We start from the raw sequence: 21,122 nt of genomic DNA, 5'->3' as shown, positions 1-21,122 counted from the left end.
CCTGGAAAAGCAGGAAAAGGAAGAATTCTACATCCTGTCCTTTGAAGTCTTCATAAGCCTCCCTGGCTTGTGCCTGGAAAGCTGTAAAAACTGCACTAATAGGAGCAGTTTAGATGATTCTTGAGTAAGAGCATGTAAGTTCTGGCAAGCCTTGCCAAAACAGCTGTTCTTTCAGCTAACACTCAGCAAGACACAGAATACACCAACACATTTCCCTCTAGTTCAGAGCTTCTCAAATACAATGTCCCACAGTTATCTGTGTGACACTTTTGGTCTGAAGAAAAAAAAATGAGAATCAAAATCCATCCATGTACCACTACAATACTGAGCACAGAGAAGTAAGAAGCACATTCACTGTAGACAACTTTACAGAAATCCAGACGTTTGTCAGACACCTTTCAATTCTACAGAAGACAACCAATCTGTGCTGTCAAAAGTTCTTTGTCCAAGATGATGTCAATGACAGAATAAATCCCAAATACAGGATTTTTTTTTCTTAAAGGGGGTGGTTTCTCTTGTATGTCTACCATATTATGCCTGTAAACCTTATCAAGAAAATCTTGCTTCCTTAGTTTCCTTTTCTGAAGAGTGGCAAGAATATTCCTTCCCTCATCAACAAACAGTGTTTCAGTTACCTCTCTGCAAAAACAGAGATACAGAAGCAAGGAAGCTGGCAGATGATCAGAACTGATGACTGAGCTGAAAGAGATGAGCTGTTGTATGACTACATCAAAAAGATGGTATGACTCTGCAAATGTGATTTTCCTCAGGCATGGGAAATAGATGAAGTTACAATGATGCATTGATAAAAATGAATTTAAGGAGTCTAGCGACTGCTGTGAAGAGGCTACAACAGAAAAGAAGGAAAGCCAAACCACATTCTTCTGAGACACAGAATATATAATACTCAAACTTCACTAAGACCTTTCAAAAAGACATTGTGGAATATATAAACTCTTTCAGAAGACACAAATGGCAGTTAAACACTGTTATATATCAGTGGGTGAAACCTTTACATAAGGGCCCTGTTGGGATAAAGCTTATTCTGCCTTTATGACATCATAAATTCCAGCTTTACACACACAAGCAGCAAAAGTAGAGCCTATAGAAGGTCTGATCACCAGTGCATGGTTTATTCACCATCCTTGTTTTCCCCACTGTTTGCAGAGTGCAATCAGACACATAAAAGCGTTAGTGAACCAGGTGCTCTGTCCACAACAGTAAGGCACAAATCCATGTGTTTCACTGACTTGTCCTTTGTTAAGGCCCATTCCTACAAAAAGGAAGAAACAAAAAGTGTACAAAGTTGTGTATGTTAACACATGCTATCTCTGCATATACAGCACAAGTTAAAATCCTACAAATAGCTATGTGCAAGCATTAGAACAGTTCATTGCTTCCCACAAGGCAGGAAAGAAAAAGTCCATTTAAACACACTAATTCCAATTGCTTCAGTGTCCCCAGATCAGCTCTGGGCTGAGCTGGCTCTTTGCTCCCTCTGCTGGCTTCACACAGCTGCTGCGGGCAGCCACACAGGGTCTCGTGGAAATTATTTCTCCAACTGCTTATTTAGTTAGATGTTTATTTTTATATATGTGTGCGTATTACACCTTTCCCCTGTCTTCTATGTGGAAGGATTTCTACACATATACATATATATATATATATATATATATATATATAAAATTATATACATGAAAACCCTAAAAGCTTGGTCTGCAGCATCACTGGCCACCCTGGCCACACACTGAACAAAGCATATGGACCACAGTGAGGAAACAGCAGTTCCTAATACAATAGAGACCACTAGAAAGCAATACACAAGAGGGGTAGAGAGAATGTTCCCTCCCATCCAAGGCATGATGTACAACAGAATCTCCTTTAAATGTATTTAACTATGCAACTCCTAAAGAGAGAGCAAAGAAAAGCTGTTCTGTATGCACTGCTGCCCAGCTTGTTTGATCTCAGCATCTTTTCACACAGAGCCTGATCTTGCACTGATGTTCAGACCCTCTCCATATGCCTTTCTCCTTTTAAGTTTGGTCTCCAGGGTCCACATTGGTCTCCATATGTCTAACTATCCTTTGAGGAAAGAAGCCACTGGATTAAAGCCAGGCTAATTATCCAAATCACACTTATAAACTACTTAAAATGGCATGATTAGCTTCTCTCAAGCAACTAAAGAGGATTTAGAGTTGTATAATACAAAACCCTAGACATACAGGGCCAAGCCGGTATGTTAAAAAACATTTAAATGTTATTTTTCATGTAACCGTGTTTCAGAAATAAAATAAATGTAGAATTACTTTGAAACTCAGGAGATTTAACAATTATTAAATCTCTTTGGGAAGAGATGCTCAGGACACTGTCAGAACTTGCAACCCAAGAGAGTTCAAGAAATCACAATCGTACAGGTCCCAAGTCACTGGATGGGTACCATATTCTGCAAGTACCAGAATGATGACAACTGTGGAAAACAAAGCAAAGCCAGGACAAATCTGTGCATCCCTTTATTTGTCTTCCAAACGCTTAAGCTGATAACTTCTCCTTTTACTCTCTATATGTTAAACTCAAATGACAGCAAAATTACTTCTCAGTTCTGTCCAGTTTGTAAGATGCCAACAAGAGCCATTAATATATAATAAATTAATAGCCACTTTTTTAGCCACAACTAAAGGAATGGACCAAGTTATTTCCAGAGCTTATCAGGAATTACAAATGGCCCTGAACCCTTCCCTTGTAAGATTTATACTGAAAAATGACAGTTGAAAATACTACCAGAGATGTAGTAAAACTTGTCTGAGAACCCTGCAGTCAGAGCTAGAACCTTGAAATTATTGCCTTTATACATCTCCACCTTTCCATCAAAAGGCTGCATGAGCCCCAGCCACAACAGAAATCATGCAAGAAATCATTTAAAAGCCAAAGATACAGCTGCTTCATAAAAGCTCCAAGCTCTGTTGCTAGAAACATCCACATGAGGGCCCTTCATGTTATGAGACACAGATGCTTTCCTCCACTGGTCAGTAACTATGACTATAATGGAGATAAGACAGAACAAGTTCCATTATACCAGAGGAAAAGAAAAATTGCAAGCAGTGTATATGCTCAGGGCACAGCCTGGAAACTGGACAGCTTTATGCAAAAATTGGAATATCTCAAAAAATCTGTGTCAAATCAGAAATAAAAAGTTAGTAGAATACAACTAACCTGAAATCTTCCCCTTGCACCTAAGTGCATTTGGTTTTACCTTTAGCTACTCTACATACTATCAAATGTACCACAATCTATTCAGCCCTTTGGAGGTGCACAGCTGCCACTGAGTTCTACCAGCCTGGGGAGGGGAGAGCAGGGGAAAAGGGGGGCAGAAATCCCATTTTTGCTTGGGTTCTGCATTTTAAGTTGTGTTGAACATAAGCCAGAGTACACTCTTCAAGTACAGGAGAAGATTGCCACAGCCTATAATATCCGAGTGCTCTTAACTCCCCAAAAAACCTCTTGGTAAGAATAAGGTGCAAAACACAAAGTACAGATTAAAAGACTGTGGTTTGTTCCCTATCCCTCTACTCCCATGCTGTTATTTCTTTTCAACCCAATATGAGTTCTGCCTGGACATAAAACCTGGTTTTGACCCATCCTGCTTCTTAAGCTGTCTGAATGTCCTCTCAAAGGTATTTGTTCAGAGCAAGTGCATACTGGCTTGTCAAGGTCAGTGCCACAGAAGAAACAACACAGAAAGAAGAGGGTCAGATTCAGGGGAGGGGAGTTGGAAAGAGAAAAATAACTTTGTGTATCTATAAAGAATACACAACATCAGCAGATAATTCTAAGATTTCTGCTCCATGGCACTTATGACACGTCTACCCCTTCTCCCAAAAAATCCCCTGTGGTTTCTGAAAAGATGAGGGTACTTTCATAAAGGTAATTGAAAGATCCTCCACAGACAAATTCTCTTTAATGATAGGGAAAGGAGGCATTTCTCACACGTTGATTTGAAAGAATTGTCATCATACATCTTCTGGGAAATTACTTTATTTTAGGCTTCATCTTATTTTAGGGTTTTCCCATTCTAATTTAAATTAGAGCAAACTTCTGACAGTCATTCAATAGTAGTTTTTAATTGGTCAGCCTTCTATTTTAACAGCTGTACTTGACACATTAATATTACATTTGATTTAAAGTCAGGTTTAATCTGACAAGGATTTAGTGACAAAGCAGCACACAAAGCAGTGAGAACCTTTGTGTGTATTTCATGAATGATAACTAAGTCACAACTGCATAAATAGATTCTTTGAAATAATTAATGCTCTCATTTACAGATCTGACACATTTGCAATTAGTTTAGGAGTAGGATTAGAAAGGATTTGTTAAAACACTCCCCTTTCTGTGAGTGAACATCTAGGCACCTCTGTTTTCTAGAAGAGCCAAATGGAGATTTATGACAGATTTTTTTATACTCCACTACTGCAAACTGTAAAGGACTAATAGGGAAGCACAGCAAAGCATTTATTTTGCTGACCCTAGGCCATATGCTTAAAGCAACCCAAATATTTTCTTAAGTAAAAATCACCCCCAAAAATCAAACACACCATTTCATTGAAAAAAGCTTTCTATGCAACTACAAAACCCCTGGGAAAGAAGTTATGGCCTCTAGTGCAAAAGCAAATGTTAATAGTGACAAAGGAAGGGGATAATGTGATGCTCACTGAATGAATCTCTGGGCTCAGATTCCTAATCCTGAAAATGCAAAATTATATTTGAGGGAGAAGCTATTTAGCCAATCTGTTACAACAACCGATCTGCTGCTTTGGATTCATCTTTCCCTCACCAGTACACAGTAAACTGCTTGAGTTAAAAAGTTTAGCTTCACTTTCTTTCTTTTGTTTAAGACTTCCTGTAGAAAATGAAATTAATGGCATACAGACCTGGTTTCCCCCGGCATTATGACATTCATAAACTCCAACAACACCATCTGCAAAATGGCCCAAAGTGTCAAGGCAATTGGTACCCTGCTGCAAAGCCCCAAAGGCTATATCTTGATGATCAGGTACCCTGAAACAAAACCAGAAATATCTGCTTAATTCAGTTCGGGGTTTGTTTGGGAAGTTTTTTTCAGGTCTTTTTTTAAACTCCTTGTTTGTAAAAATACTCAGAGTATTTTTAAGATGAGAGGTTAAGGATGAGTGATGACTATTATCTGGAAATCGCAATCATCATTTGAGGGGAGGCAACTACCTAATCATGAATTGTTCCAGCATGAGTAAACTTGCAAGCTTACCACAGAGTACTAGAAGACTTATACCAGAGAAGGAGGATGAGCATAAAAACTCAGCATAAAAATCAAATTAAAGATGACTTATCATCATTTAAAGTGACTCAAAGCTGAATGTTATCAGTTAGGTCATCAAGTCCTTTTGTCTTTTCAGGCAACATAGCTTGTGGCAGAAATAGGACACTACATTTTTCTCAGACTGTTTTTACTGAAATGTTAAAATGGGGGTTAGGAATTATAAAAAAAAAAAGAATCAAAGTTTTTCTGATACATTATTTTCTCACGGTTGCACACTCCTAGCATGGAAACACCTAGGCAAGTCCATTCAGCAAAGTACAGTTGAGGGTAGAGCCCATGAGTTCACGTCTAACAGTAAAACAAGGGCATATCAGAGCTTTTAAAAACTTCAGACCATATTACGAGAATAATAATCCAACCCAGCAGAATGAGCACATGAGGGATGGCAGAATAAGACAAAATTACATGTAAGTAATGCTTATGGTAGCACATTTTCCAGGAGATAGATTTTTTCTGATGAATTAGACAAAACCAAATATCTTCTGGCACTTCTAAGAGAAAATAAAGGAAAACTTACTTCCTCAGTATCATCCTGGTTTATGAGACTTGTTAGTATGTGTGTCTGTACATGTTGCACTGGGGCTGTAATAGCTGGTGGTGCTTTTGCATCTCAAGTCTGTATGTCACTAGCAGTTACCTTTCACCACTGACATGAAGTGCCCCAAGGAAAAAAACCTCAAGTATTCTTACAAGCTACACACAGTATCTTACACCACTGCACTACCAATATTAGGTTGGCAGACCAGTCAGACTAGTTTATGGGCTCAGATCTGACCAACATACTTCTTAATGGGTTATTTAACCAAAATCTTTCTACCCTTTCAAAAAGTATTTCTCTTCAAGGATTTTTCATTAGTTAGGATGCATTCATGTTACAGAAACTGTTAGAAGTGTTATCCCTCATTTCCCTCTTCTCAGCCCTTCCCAAAAGTCAGTGATTATTCAGTGACAAGAGAAAAGGAGAGAAGGAGGAGCACAAGACTCAGCTTTTCAGAGTCTTAGGCATCTACCCTTGTCTGCCAAACATACAAGGCCCTCTTGGCTGCTGACTGTCATCATTTGTACTGCAATGAGATTCAGTCTCCTCACTTAACTACACGTGCTTATGCAAAGGCAAAAGCTTTAAAAGGATGACAACAGGATACAGAACATGTGCTTTTGAGCAAATAGCTTGTGTAGGAGACTAGCTTCAGGCTCAGGTAAGCTGAGTCCTTTGGAGACTGTTCTCTAAAATACTACAGCTGTAGAAAAAGAAGCTAACTAGGGAAAAATGACTCTTTAAGAACAGAATTAATAAAAAAAGCCAATAAACCTGCATGAGGCATTGCATTCACAGATAAAGTAAAACACACCCTTTACCTCCAAGGATGGAGAAAGAGAAACCAGTAATTTCTGGGGAGGGTAAAAAAGAAAACTCCATATGAACTCTGTTTCAGCCGAAACTCACCGTAACTCAGGATAAACATTTTCAAGATACCACTTAAAGGGTTTGCAGCTAAGTCTCTTTCTGAGTTCCATTCGGCTTTGAATACTAGAGAAAAAGAAAAAAGGAGTTTTCAAAAATCAGCCGGTTGTCTTCATATATTTTATGGAATACACAGAAAACTCAAGAACAGTACAATTGTAGAAATATATCCTAAAGAGACAACACTGGATTTAGCACTGCTTTCACCTCAGAAGGTGCTGTCTCATGAAGAATAAACAAATAGGGCAAAGAAGCACTTGTGACTTACTTGCCATAAGGTACATTCCTGGCTGAAGGCACTGCTGCATAATAGAAATTTTTATACTCATCCATCCAGACTTCTGCTGCCCTGCGTGTATTTCTAGGGACAATGATATGAAACACACGGGTTATATTTTCTCTAGGTGCAATTAAACCATGCAATTTTTCCTCAGGTTGATTTTAATTCTTCCCAGTACTACATGGTCAGCTGCCTCAAGCCAGGCAGAAGAGACCCTAATAAAAGACCCAAGTAATAGAAAACCATTAGAGAGTAACATAACTGAAATCAATGCATTTATAACAAAGTTTTTGTCTTTTCCCCAGTCATCACTGCTTCTGGTTTTCATCCAGAATTTAACACACATATTTCAGTTCTTCCTGCAAATTGCATGGAATTTATTAGGTTGATGTTTGGTTGATCTTTTTATAAGAGTAACTTGACAGAAGACAAATTCAGTGAGTGTTCACCTGGATAAAGCAAGCTAATTTGGAACATAAAAATCTCAACAACTGGCAATATTTAATAATGTCTTTTACATTTTTGAAAACAGATGTGCTAACACAGCAAGACATTTTCAGGCTTCATCCTATTCCTACCAGTACAGCATTCGAAGTTCCAAAAAGACACAAACTGTCACAACATTTAAGGCTATGAACCAAACAAGTCTTCTGTAGCTGAGGTAAGAGGAAACACAGCAATCAGAAAATATCTTAAATGTTTTAAAATTTGAGATTGATTATTGTAATAAATGTGAAAAAACCACTAACCCAGATGTTTCACTTCTAATCAAACACATCTCTAAAATTCCTGTATTTATGTAAGTGGTGTCTTTAAATTTCCTTTTGGACTGCAAGAGGGTCCAATGGCTTTTTCCCTCCCCTGGCTTCCACATAAAATTCATTTACTTCTATTGTTTATAACTTCATGCTTAGAAAATTAAGTCTTATTTCAGTTGCAACTACCATGCTCTGAAGCTTATTTTACATTGGCAGAAAGTTCATCTAAAGCAACTGGAGTGAACTCAGTCAGCCAATAACTTCTTTAATACAATTTTCCAATTCCAAAGACAAAACATAGTCAGGATGAAGTGAGGAGGCTTGCAGGCTGCTGAGAAAAAAGGATGTGGGGAATAAAAATGTTACAAGACAAACCCGAATAATTTTTTTGTTTGAGGACTGATTTTTTTTCTTGCAGAGATTCCTCTAGTTTTTTGTAAGCAAAATCGCACTCAGTCCAGGTCAGAAGCTATGTGAACGTACCCTCACCTGCAGTCTCTCAGGCCTGTGTGCATGTCAGTCACTCAGCCCCTCTTGTCTGCTCAGCAACCAGCTTGGCTGCCCACAGGCCAAACAGATTTTGGTGGTGGGAGAGGAACTACTTAGTTTGCCACGGTTTAATGACTTCCAAGGCGCTTTCAAGGCCAGAATGCCTGCCTGTATCCCACTGCCCCATACTCAGGGATTAAGAACAGCTCAGGCTGAGTGTGACACAACTATGGGCACGGTGTAGATGCTGAGAACTGCCTGAACTAGCAAGGCCCTGAAGAACTCAGGGTGCTGAGGAACACAGCATGGGGTGCACCTAATGCTGAGCCAGTTAATGAAAGAGCACGGAGAGATCAGAGGCAGCTTTGCTTGGAGCAGACTGGGGCCTGCAAGGCTCACTGGCTCATCTGGAGTGCTGTGTGAAGGCAGCTCCTACTGGTCACACAAATCCTGCTGGACACAAGCTGTACCTGCCCACATCACATGGCCAGGACATTCAGTGTCTCATCCAAAATTTCCAACCTGTGTGGGCTGCCAAAAGGCCATGCATACTGATGAGTCAGCTAAAAATAGAGCAGTCCAGAACAAACTGCTTACAGCCAAGAGATAGACAATGGCATAAGCCAACATGTCCCAACTGTGCCACTAGCACAGATCCCATGCACCAAATTTCTTGGCGCCATGGTCCCACACACATCTGTATTATAATATCTGTACTACACAGATATCTGATTACCTAAGGTTTCATATTCTCTCATTGCTGAAATTGATTTTAAGGCATCCCATTATATCAGTCTGACATCCAAGAAAGCTATTTACAGCACAAGAAAAATCAGCATCTTGGCAACACCCCAAAGATGGGAAAACTGCACAGTATATTCATACATTTATTCACTTTTATTAACCATGCTCCTTGTTATGACACTGTCATTTCAAAACCTCATTAAACTAAACCAGTTGCATCCTAAGATTACATAATGCAGTTGGAAAGGCAAATCTTTCTACTCTCCTGATGCACCCTATAAATGTTGCAACAGAGATATTATGTATTGAGGATATTTCATTGCTAGCTTTTGTGTTCACATAAATACTATTATTCATTTTTCACTGCAGCATAAAAAACACAAAGAATGGGTAAAAAGAAGAAAAATACTACTGTGTCTACTATAACTACTGAGAGAAACAGGACAGTGACTTTATTTTAGCAGACTATTAAATTCATTAAAGTCACCTTGGTGGCACAACCAGCATGGAAGGGAAGAACTACACCCTAAGGAGATTCCTCAGTCTAAAGTGAATCACAAGTCCAAAAATATCAGCAGCTTAGAAGATTCTTATGAATTTAAGTACATCTGCACTCTCTGTGTTGCTTCATGTTGAACAGAGTTTGGGCTCCACATCCCTTCAAGGGTAAATAAACAGTTTTATTTCCAGCTCTTAACCCACAGAACCGTAGCCGAAACTTGTACTTCTTCAGCCCCCTGAGCATCAAGTCCAATTCTCTAAACCAAAATCTACAGTGATTCTTCAACTGCAGCTGATACAGCCTTGATCAAAATGCCCTTGGTACATTCACGCAATACTTTTATCCATATTAAGTAAAAACCACTACGAACATGAATCAGCACTGCTGTTTCCACTTTACAGAAGAGAAACTGAGGAGACAGCTCAGTATTTCAGCTACTGCTATGCATGGGTATCACCAGCAAAATTAACAGGCATACTAATCTAAGCCTTTAAAACTGCAGTTTCTTAGGTCTGTAGAAAATGCATTTTTAAACATAGCACAGGAAAAGCAAATATGAGAGAGAACTAAGTTGCCAAGAGACTGGCACAAATACTGAAATCAGTCTCCATAATCGTTTGCCTCTCACATGCTGATCACATGCTAACAAAAAGCAAGCAAAGCATATTCATAACTTAGTGTATTCTGGCTCTTAGTGAACAATGAAACTGTCTATAAAATGAAGTTCTATGACACAGTTCTGAAAATAAAGACTTCTTTAAAATCAAATAAACACAATATTGATGAAATACCAAGCTAAGCATTTCCTTATTTTCCAGATTCTCAGTCTGTGTCCACCAGAAGTTTCCCTCTTTCAGATCAGGTTCTTCTCTCAACCTACATAGCTGACTCAGTCATTAGTTTCTTTTTAATTAATAGTTTACCATGACAAATAATATTGCAAATATTCCTAAAGATGAGATCCCTTAAATGAAGTTACTGCCACCTGCTGATCATCTGAGGAAATCCAAACCATGGCTATTTAGCAGTTACCTTGCAAAGACAGTACCACTCCCACCGGGAAACGTGTAAGGATGCTGCTTGCGGAATACATGACCCACTCTGCTGCAAGGGATGATTTCTAGACTCCCACCACATTGCCAAACTCTGAATGAGATCTCTGAAATAAAAATAGGAATGAAAGACCAATATCATAAAATACTGTTATTTTGTATTCTATTCAGAGAGAAGGCTTTTAGTGATTGTTGCTGAGAAGATCAGCAAGACAGTTTTTGATAAATTCTAGGATAAACAAAGGCATATATCTCAGCATTTATGATTCTGCAAGCTCAGCAGAAATAAACATACTATCTTGTAAGCAAAATGTGTATCTTCTCGTATCTGAAGTTACCAGCATTGCCCAAATCCATAAACCCTGCTGCCATTTGCCAGTGAGTTAGGTGTATGTGCTTTATCTGAAGAGTAAACAATAGTACATACATTTAATAAATAATGATCTAGTTTATAATAAAATTTTTCAGCTGAAGATGGAATAACAGTGAAATCAAGGCAAACTAAAATAATCAACAGATTCAAGCTGCTAACTTACTATAGCAGATAAAAAAACCACTCCCAAACATTGGAAGGAGTTATATCAAGTCAATGTTGACTTGAGGATAGACCAAATAAAAACTTAACTTTTGTAAATTGAAGGTTATGGACAGTACACTTTTAAGCTAATCTAATGATCTGAGCCAGCTAGTGATGACAAGAAGGTCTAGAAATACTGATGCTTTTCTCAGTTTTGACCTCTGATAGCAGAAGTCACCTAGTGCTGAGAGAGAACTTTTCCACATTAATTCCACGTAAGTGCAGTAAGAAGGGTGCTTCCAGCAGCACTGTTTCAATTTTGATGATTCCCCCTTTAGTCCAGCAGCTCATACCAGACAGCCTTCAAGCCTCCTCAAAACCATTCAGCATCTTTCCACAGGTTTACAAAAAAAATAAAAGGCATCTCTAAATTAAAGTCAGTGTCTCTGTTTTATGACAAACTACGTGACATGCCTTCTTCCCTCAGAAGCTCTCCTCCACATGCACAAAAGAAGTCATAATAGCAGAATTACTTCAAAACTAAATTTGAAAAAACCAAAACAAACATAAAACCCAACAACTACAGGTTAGAGAACACATCATCTTAATTGCATGTCCAGGGAAATGTAAAAAATTTTTAAAAGTAAATAAAAAGATGTGATTTCATCTGTTGGCAGTGCAAGTTAACTGCCTTTCTTCTTGATGGCCATATCCATGAATCCTGTACAGTCAACATAGTCCAAGCTATAGATAGATCATACTTCCAAAACATGAAAGACAATATTGTCTTTGACAGTAACTTATCCAGTTGCATTTACATGGGACAACAGGCAAAAATAATTTTTAATTTTTGTACACCTTCCAGCACCTTAGATCATGAAGAATCTCAAAAGAAGTGAACATTATGTAAAATGGCTCAGTGGGAAAGAGAGCAAAGGACTAGAATATGGGCAGAAGCAAACTAATTCTTATTTGTACCAACATGGCTTCTAAAGCCTGCACAGAAGAAGAAAAAAGAATTTACAGCAACTAAAACTCAAAACAACCCCACAAATTGCGTTAAAACAACCATTTTGTTATACTCAAACAGTAGGAAAAGAAATTTTACTACTGGAGCAAGTTCAATGGACATAGTTTTTAAATGAAAAGGCATTAGTAGCATGTCAAAAATTCTTTATGAGATCAAGTTACTCCTCTGTGACAGATTCGTTCTTTTTATTAGAGTGTGTCATCAATATAGAAGACAAGGAATGTCTTACTCGTTCCCTGATTTTAGAAAAATTAGTAAGAAAAGCCTAGATTTTCAAATTAGACCCAAACCTTCTCATGGTCCACCCAGTTTTCTGGTGTACTCCGATTCTCCTAAGCTTATCAAAAAGCATCATAAACATACTGAGAACTGGAGTTGCTGAGTTGGAGACAAGACTGAACTAACCTTGATCTGCTTTTTGTACAGCAGACACGTGTTACCAGTTACATTTAGCAACAGTCTGAGAGTGTACCTATCTTCATGGTAATCTGGGCAGTTTAGAGAAAATACTGCAGGCTCATCTTGAAATTTTCCAAATTGATACTGACATGTGAACAAAACCTCATATAACAGCTGCTCTGTACATGCTTGAAGGAAAAATGCTAGCTTTTATAAATGAATATGATGTGCAGAATTATTTTGCTAGTCCATTTAGCAGGTTATTTGCATGTAACACCAAGCGACTGATCTAGAGCTATGCTTGAGAGCAAAGAGGCCTGACAAGTGTGCACATTGAATTTTAAACTGCACATCACAGATTTCCAGTTATCTGGTGCATGCGTCATTTATTGCCAATTAAATCATATGCCATGTGATTTTTACTCATCTTCAATTAGTCTGACAGCTAGGAAGAAATCATTAGCTGCCTTCTGCCTGCTTTTCAGGCACCCCTAAGTCTCCATCTTCTTTCCATGGAGGGGGAGGAACTGAATGCAGCAGGAGCAACATGAACATCTCTTGGCATCCTCGAGAGAGGAGCTATTGCTCATGCCCTTTCCTGCTATCAAGGCCTCAACTATCAAAGCACAAAAGTAGTTGCTAAGTGTTCAGAAAAAACTCAGTTGCTAAAGTACATGCTTGTAACTAATCAAATATTTCAGTGCTTGAGGGGTAAAAGTGGTTTTCAGAGTGAATAGGAATATTGCTGCATCAAATTTATCCAATGGCTTTCCATGACATTTAAAAAAGGAAAAAATTATTATGTTTACATTAATACAATTTAGCACTATACAGACAAAAGAGCGAGACAACAGAAACATGGAATGTAATTGCTCAAAATATCTGAAGGGTTTCTTCAAGTACTGCATAGGATGGTCAGAGACAGGACTATAGGGATGCCACTTCCAACTTTTCAGTGCATTACAGTAGCATTAAACATTTGGTTACCATGTCTCTATACAGCAGACACTTCCTTGTAGGCCAAGCATATGCCTAATGCATATGCAGATTTCAGTAACTCAAAATACTCGTGGCTTTTTACAAGTTCAAGGTATTTCAGGATTTTGCAGCTAGCACGTGCAGTAGAGAAGCTTCTATCCTGAGAAGTGTTCCTAAAACACACTACTTGGAATGTCTGAGATGCATCTCTACCCCAAAAAACTAAACTAATGACAAACTGGAATTCTTGAGGAGCTGTAGAGTTCTGTTCCTTTCAAATCTTTTTTGTTTTAACACAAGTAACACATACTGGTCTTACATGGAGAAAATCTTTGTATAATACTGTAATGCAAATAACTACAAAAACCTACTAAGGCCAGATTTAACCACCTGGTCAAAGAAGAAATGCCCAAAGCACAAGTTCTCTCAGTCCCTCCTCCCTCTTGCCTAAATTTCACTCACTTCAATCTGAAAATGAGGACTTACAGAAAAAATGACTTCTTGACCCTCAGTATCTCATAGAGCTAAAGAAGGGGTATAAAAACTACAAAATTCACTAAGTTTAGATGCCAAGCAACATACTACTGGCAAAGTTTAGAAACAGGTAATTCTTCAGTCAGATAAGTTAACTGATTTAAGGTTAACATTCAACTCCTTCTCTTGTATCCTACTTTTCATTATTAAATTAAGCAACATCTTAAAAACATGCCTTCAGCTGTCAGCATTTAAACATTACTATATTTAATTAATAACTTAGGATGATGCTTGACTTTCAAAAAAGATAGCATTTTTGAAACTAATTGCCTATCTACAGCCTGTAATGTTTTTACCAACTAACTTCCATTACAAAAAAAATTCACTGCTCAATGAGCTAATACTTTTATTCCCTCATATTTAGCATATCATTTTTAATTTGTTATAATTCTTTCATTGAAATAAACATTTTGGATTTTAGCAATAACATGTATGAAATTTTAACTCTGATTTTAACCCTCTTTGCACAAAATCAGGAAAACCATGATTCCTTGACAGTAAAGGAAGTGATGAAACCTGCTTTCTTTCAAGGCTGATCAGAAGGTAAATAATACACATACCTAGGTTTTCTCCACCCCAAACATCCATCATCATGTCATACTTCCCTAGTTCTTCAAAATAGGATTTGTCCATCACAAATAATCCACCAGCTATCATGGGTGTCCTAAACAAACAAGAAAAATTAAATTAAACAGAACCATGAACTTGGGGTAACTATTATTTGCACATCAAGATTAATACCTCCTTGAAAAACCTGGCAATGCTTTTGAAGGCAACTTATTTTGCATCTGTCACTTCAAATGCTGTTTCCACACACTTCTATGGCATACACAATGCTACGACCACCTTCTGAGGCAGCTTTCAAATCTCCATTTGGCTCATAAGCCCCTCATTTAAAGGGTGGCAATTTGTGCCAGCAGCAAGACATTAAAACTGACGCTGTATTTTTAGCTATCAAAACAAGCTAACTTTAAACAAAGTGACATTTATTTTTTCTTAAGAGTAAATAATTTACTGGTGTGTTTTAAACTATTTTTAAATACCATTTATTTCTGAGAGTCTCAGAATGTTCCATATATATTAATGAAATTTCAATATTGATGTAAGCTATAGTAAAGATATTCTTTCAGACTCAGAGAAGATGATTTCTAACTTTGCTTAGCTGCAAACTACAATCTACTTGAGAAGTGGTGGTACAAACATACTTTATGGGAGCAACTGGATTTCCTTGTCGTGCTCTTCTTTGCTCTGGTGTCATGTAATCCCACTTGAATACAAGGTTCCAGTCAAAGCCTTCAAGAAGAAAAGTAGGCTGTTAAAATTACTGTGGTCATCATTCAATTTGTAGTAACATAATGTTCACTAAAAACACTGGGAACCGTAATTTAAATTAAAACTTAAACTTGTGCAAAATTCTGGGTAGAAAACAAACAAGTAGGAGTCCAGTTGAAAGGTAAAGAAGAAAGAGTAAATCTCAAACACCAAATAACTTTGGATCTTGTCTTCATTTATTTCACAAAGCAGGAAACCCAAGTGGTACCCCTACATCAAATAGAAAATACCATATGATGATCTTCCAGCCATTACAAATGCTCCCAACAATCTTTACTGAGTAACTACATTTCTACTCTTTAGAAGTGATTGCATATTTCCATTTACACAGGCTTTATGCAGTACTCTTGGAGGTACTCTGACAGCAAGAGCTCTCTATCATGAAGGTCACAACAAGTTATGTAGGTTCCACTTATCTTCTTAACATCCATTTAACTTCTTACTTTCCCATTGTGTTTTTAAGTGCATCATTTTTAAAACCTGAGGATAGTGCTAGAGCACCAAAACCTTACTTTCCTTATGCATATACATGTAAGTGTGAACACACAAACAACTGGTCTGGGCCTGCCATGAGTTAAGCACAGAAGCACAAAGATGACTAGAACAGACAAGATCAATAGGTTGCCTATAGCACCTTTCTACATATCAGCCATTAAATTACCTCTTTTAAGCAATGGTACAGAGCTGGTATAGGACAAACTTCATATAGGAAACACTTTCATAACAGTTTTTGTGCTGGGTTATGACCATAATCATGAACATTATTAAAAAACTGTACAAGGCCCATAGTCCTCTCCCAGGACACCTCACAACTCAGCCTTGTACACTCTGCCTGCTGCCAAACACATTTAGATCCTATGAGGTCATGTAATGAATGATTTCCAGACTTCTGGTGCACAGATGTCAATAGTTTTCATTCTCCAGTATAAAGATAAAGCAATTACTTTGCGGGGAAGTGGGAAAAAAAGCTAAAGTAAACAGACAACATTACAGCCCTACAAACTGCCTGTCTGCATCTGTAAAGGTGCATAGCAATGACTGATGTAGGAAGTTAGAAACTCCACAGTTTTCATTTTAACTCACGAGATACTTAGCACACACAATACAGAAATTACCCTGAACAGTCTTTACAGCACATATGCCAGCTTTCTCTCCATGTTTGAGTATTTCATGAAATGTTGCATTGTAAAAATGAAAGACTGCCTAACTACTCCAAAACTCCAAGTAGCAAAACTGTAAAATGGCTACAACCTACAGTACTGCTCCAGCATGAAGAGTAAAATGAGTTCCAATATTTCCATGCCGTTAAAAAGCCGCATTTCATCCTAGATAGCCAGCAAAATTACTTGCATCTGGGAGAAGTTGAACAACCCACTGCTCTCCAGCAGCAGCAATAGAGACAGTTACTGTGTCCTCCAGTGAACACAAGGGGTCTCTTTTGGAACACAGCACTCTCACAAACTGAACGAGTGTATAAAGTCTCTACACATTCAAAACTGGTTTTCTGTCTCCATTTTCACAGACTCTGGGAAAAATCTGCACTCAATGAGATAGTATCAGTAACTCTGTAAAAGGAGTATTTTTAAACACAGTGCATATCCAGTATGAAATTCTATCCAGTGTAAACTGCATCACAGGCATATTCTAAATTATTAGATCTCAGTTAACTACAGCTTGTTCCAGTAATTACAGAGTTTCTCGGGGTGGCATAAACACTTTCAGAAATTCCCCTCCCCCATCAAAAAAAACCCACAAAAAAACAACCCCCAAAAAAACCCCTGTAATATGAAGTGCATGGATTTAGTTTTGGCCAGACTTGGGAATTATTTCAGATGTGTCCACTTAGAAAAAAGTGTGTACCACTTGGTAGGTTGCTTGTCTTGGGTGATTAAGTCCTTTCAAGACAGACCAGGCACAAATGCTGTCCCAGCTGTTTCAACTCTCCATGCTTCAGCCACACAGACACTGTACCTAAAGTTGAAAGCATAGTTCGGTTTCCATGTTTAGACTTGGCCCCAGTGGAAATGTCCTGTGGTGCCAAATGCTGTAGAGCCTCTAACATGGCAATCTGTCTTTTGGGAACTGACAAGAAATATATTATTCATATTCCAACTGACCCTCAAATAGCTTGGCACGCTGCTATGTGCAGAATTTCTATTAATGTTAAAAAGAGACAGTTTCTCACTCCTCAATCAGAAGTACATAGGCTTCACAAACCTTAAAAAAAAAAATGAAAAATCCAATCTCTATTGTGCACAAAGGGAAAAAAATGAGTACTAAACAGTAATAGATAAATGAATGAATTGGGAAACATAGTTTCAAAGATAAAGCATGAAGAGCAGTAGCAAGTGAAACAATCTCTCAATCTTCTCCCACTTGGAAAGAATTTAGCATGAACCCAGCAGCAACCAATCTAAGGTTTCAAGGAAAGAATTCCTTCTCCTCTTGCAGACGACAATAAAAGCCACATAATGGTATAGGGGATTTTTGTAGTCGAGATTTAATGAATAGATCAAGTAAAGGCCTTAAGGTTTAATAATGCTGGCACACACAATAGCACAGAACTATACATTAACATACTGTGAATATATGCACCGTAGGCATCATTTCAAAATATTAGTTAAAAGGATATAGAACCTCTCGCCTCCAGATCACTGATGAACTTGTAGCATATGCAACATTATGCAAATACTGCTTTTATTTTAGTTTACTGGAACAATCTAGGTGACCAGTTAAAGACTAGAACCTAAAAGAATAGACTTGAAACTGTTTTTTTTCTTCCTTACTCAAGAAAGTCCACTCAGAAAAAGATGGGACACTGTGAGAACAGCACTATCATTTTTATACTGTGGCTCATCTTACACCTTTATGCAGACAGGTCAGTTTCCAGGGTTGTGGGAACAATTACTTACAAACAACAATAAAAAAAGGGGATAAGTGGGTAGAGAATAGCTATTTTAAATACTAGATTCTTGTTAGCAGTGAAAGAAGTTTTAAAAATCTGTAATAAGTAAGGAGTTTAGCATGCAGTTGCCCTCTCTCTCTTTGAAAAAGGAAATGAGAAGAATTTTTTTTATTTATTCTTATTTAGGGCTTCAAAAGTAATTTTGATATTTGCTGTCAATGCTTTACACTACCTAGACATATTGAAACTAGTATTTCTCAATTTAACAGTGGATTTTTTTAATGGCAGAAGTATAAACATTACAAATTTTCGTGGTCACATGTGACTGTTTTCACAATTACAGATCATGGCTGACAAACATTTATTTTTAAAACACATTCCAAAGTCTTCTGCTTATTCAGAAGAGTTAAATTTTTTAAGCAAACCAGCATCTTGAAAAAAACCTCATAGACACTGCATTGTTGATGGGCTTCTAAACTAGTGAGCAATTAAAGCCTGTGTTATCTAAAAAGAGAACCATAAACTCTGGCTATTAGCTTTTTCTGACACATTTACACAACCCTACAAACCTTGGAGCAAGTCCTGCATATTGGTAAAAGGCAGCATAAACTTAAAAGAATTAGTATAATAAAGATGAATTTTAAAGCAGAGAATGATACGGCCAATTAAAATCCAAGCCAAGAAGCAAGTGACCTACAGAACTTGAAACTAGATCTATGAAAGGGAAGAACAGTATGTTAATTGCCCATTCCACAAATGCAGTGATTATGAGCTTTGATTCTTGATGGGTTTTTTTAAAGTCTGTATTCCAGTACAGGTACATACCGCCTTTTAAATCAGCTGACGCCCCCACGTACTGGAAGTTGTCCATATTAATTACATCAATAATAGGAGACACAACTCTGGTCTTGTCCTAAAATAAATGTTAGAAAGTGATATTGAAATAATGAAGTCAATATATAAAGATTCAGGCAGGATGTGATGTTGAACAGTCCAGCAGGATTTCATTAGCATGTCTCCCCAGCTCTCCCCCTACTTCCACTTATGGCTCTGAGGAGCTCAGCACTGCTTCAGAGAGCAGAAACCATAGGATATGACTGGAAACCCTCTTTCTATTCTAGGCTACTTCTATGCAGTAATGCCCCTCTTCCGACTTGCTCTTCGAGAAGGCAGCAAACTTGTGGTTCTAAAGGCAGTCAAGCAAACAGCCCTTCCATTCTTGCTTTTAAAACCAATGCAAAGAAAAGCATCCAGGCAATACATATTTTCCACAGCAAGTCTCCAGCCATGCAGTGTACTAGTGTCCTACTATTTCAACCTTTAAGGGACACTTAGGCCTTTCGGCAGTCAGAAAAGTCTTAGGTTAATGCCAATCCATTTCACACTAGAAGAATCATACTTCAATAACAGATACTCGGATAGGAAAGAGAACCTGAAAAGCACCTCAGACTCATGAATGCTATTAATCTCCAGCAGCCAAGATTCCAGCAGTACAGATAACCACACTCCTCTGTCTAACCACGGTCCTGTATACTATTCTGAGCAATGTTAATTATTTTAGCTGATGTTTTTGCCAAAACAGTTTAAGAACAAAAATCTTTCCAAGAACTCCACATGCATCACCCAGTAGAATCACAAGACCTCAGTATTCTAAAAAAAAACTCATCTAATGTTAGAAATGCAGCATCATGGTTAAGCGAGTTTGTCTCCATGACTTATTGCTTGAATTCAAAATAAAAGTTTTGAGCTGCACAATTTAACACCATTCAGGGAACAAATAACTTCAGAACAGCATATCACCAAAGCTGTGAATATTAAAAAAAAAAAGTTTTGAACAAACAGGAGATATTTTGGTAACTCCTGTTACAGAAAAACTCTTCTTATGGTTACAAAAATACAACCTAAACATCTCCATTTTAAGAATTTATTTTACAAGTAGGTCTTGACACACCACATGTATTCTAAACAATGGTTCAAGCAATGTATCCGCCTTGCTAATCAGTATTATACAGAACAGATTGGAACCAAATTAGTAAGAGAATAGCTTGAGCTCATAAGAAGAGACTTAAAAGCAACTCTTAGTCAAATGCTTTGCTTGGCCCATTTTCTTTTATTGAACCTTAACTATTCAATCTGTGCTGATTTTTAGTAAGCCCTAATTACATACAGGACATTTACTAGGTCATTCTGGCTGAGTGAACAAAAGGTCACAGACTTCTGTATCATCCAAAAGAATTCAAGCAAACCCAAGAGAATTCAAGCTGAAGACACCTTTCTTTTTACATTCCCTTTACTTCCACTGCAGCTATGCCACCCAGGCCAAGAATCTGCTTTTATGAGAGATGTAATTTAACATCTAATGTGGCCTGCTGCTAAGAATTCATTAGTTTAATCTAAAGCAAACTAGAAACACAAACAAAAAAAGACCAACCTGTCATATTCCCCCATTGATCACATCTTTAGCTCCTGTTTCTGCTAGTGGTAGCCTCAAGCCCCTGTTTGCAATGCCAAGCAAGGCACAGTTTTGCTAACTGCAAGGCAGTTACAATTTACTGCACCTTCACTGCAAAGTCCTCTCTGAGAGTGTGTGTGTGTGTGTGTGTGCACACCTTCCTACATCATTGAAATGCTTTAGATGTACCCATGCCCTTATTTTAGGCATTCTATATATAGTGCTAGAATTAGGAAACTCCCTTAAATAAAGGCTGATGAGACAGAAGATATCCAGCCTGTCCAGTTATTCACAGTACACCTATGAGCATAAAATAGAAAAATGAAAACACCCTT

The 21,122-nt window shown here is 37.7% G+C and overlaps 1 protein-coding gene across 1 annotated transcript in view; it reads right to left on the bottom strand.

Moving 5' to 3' along the window:
• GALNT2 (polypeptide N-acetylgalactosaminyltransferase 2) overlaps positions 1 to 21,122 on the bottom strand; it is an 82,073-nt gene that overhangs the window by 2,950 nt on the left and 58,001 nt on the right. Inside the window, exons 8-15 of the mRNA XM_008643298.2 lie at positions 19,161 to 19,248; positions 15,304 to 15,391; positions 14,659 to 14,762; positions 10,621 to 10,747; positions 7,084 to 7,176; positions 6,798 to 6,881; positions 4,926 to 5,052; positions 1,181 to 1,273 (exon numbers count right to left, since the gene is read on the bottom strand). Coding sequence (XP_008641520.2) covers positions 1,181 to 1,273; positions 4,926 to 5,052; positions 6,798 to 6,881; positions 7,084 to 7,176; positions 10,621 to 10,747; positions 14,659 to 14,762; positions 15,304 to 15,391; positions 19,161 to 19,248 — 804 coding nt within the window. The remainder of the gene's footprint in view (positions 1 to 1,180; positions 1,274 to 4,925; positions 5,053 to 6,797; positions 6,882 to 7,083; positions 7,177 to 10,620; positions 10,748 to 14,658; positions 14,763 to 15,303; positions 15,392 to 19,160; positions 19,249 to 21,122) is intronic.

The sequence above is a fragment of the Corvus brachyrhynchos genome, unplaced genomic scaffold (assembly GCF_000691975.1).
Source record: "Corvus brachyrhynchos isolate BGI_N302 unplaced genomic scaffold, ASM69197v1 scaffold70, whole genome shotgun sequence".
Lineage (NCBI taxonomy): Eukaryota > Metazoa > Chordata > Aves > Passeriformes > Corvidae > Corvus > Corvus brachyrhynchos.
The sequence above is the reverse complement of the archived record's forward strand: the minus strand, read 5'-3'. Positions and strand labels throughout refer to the sequence as shown.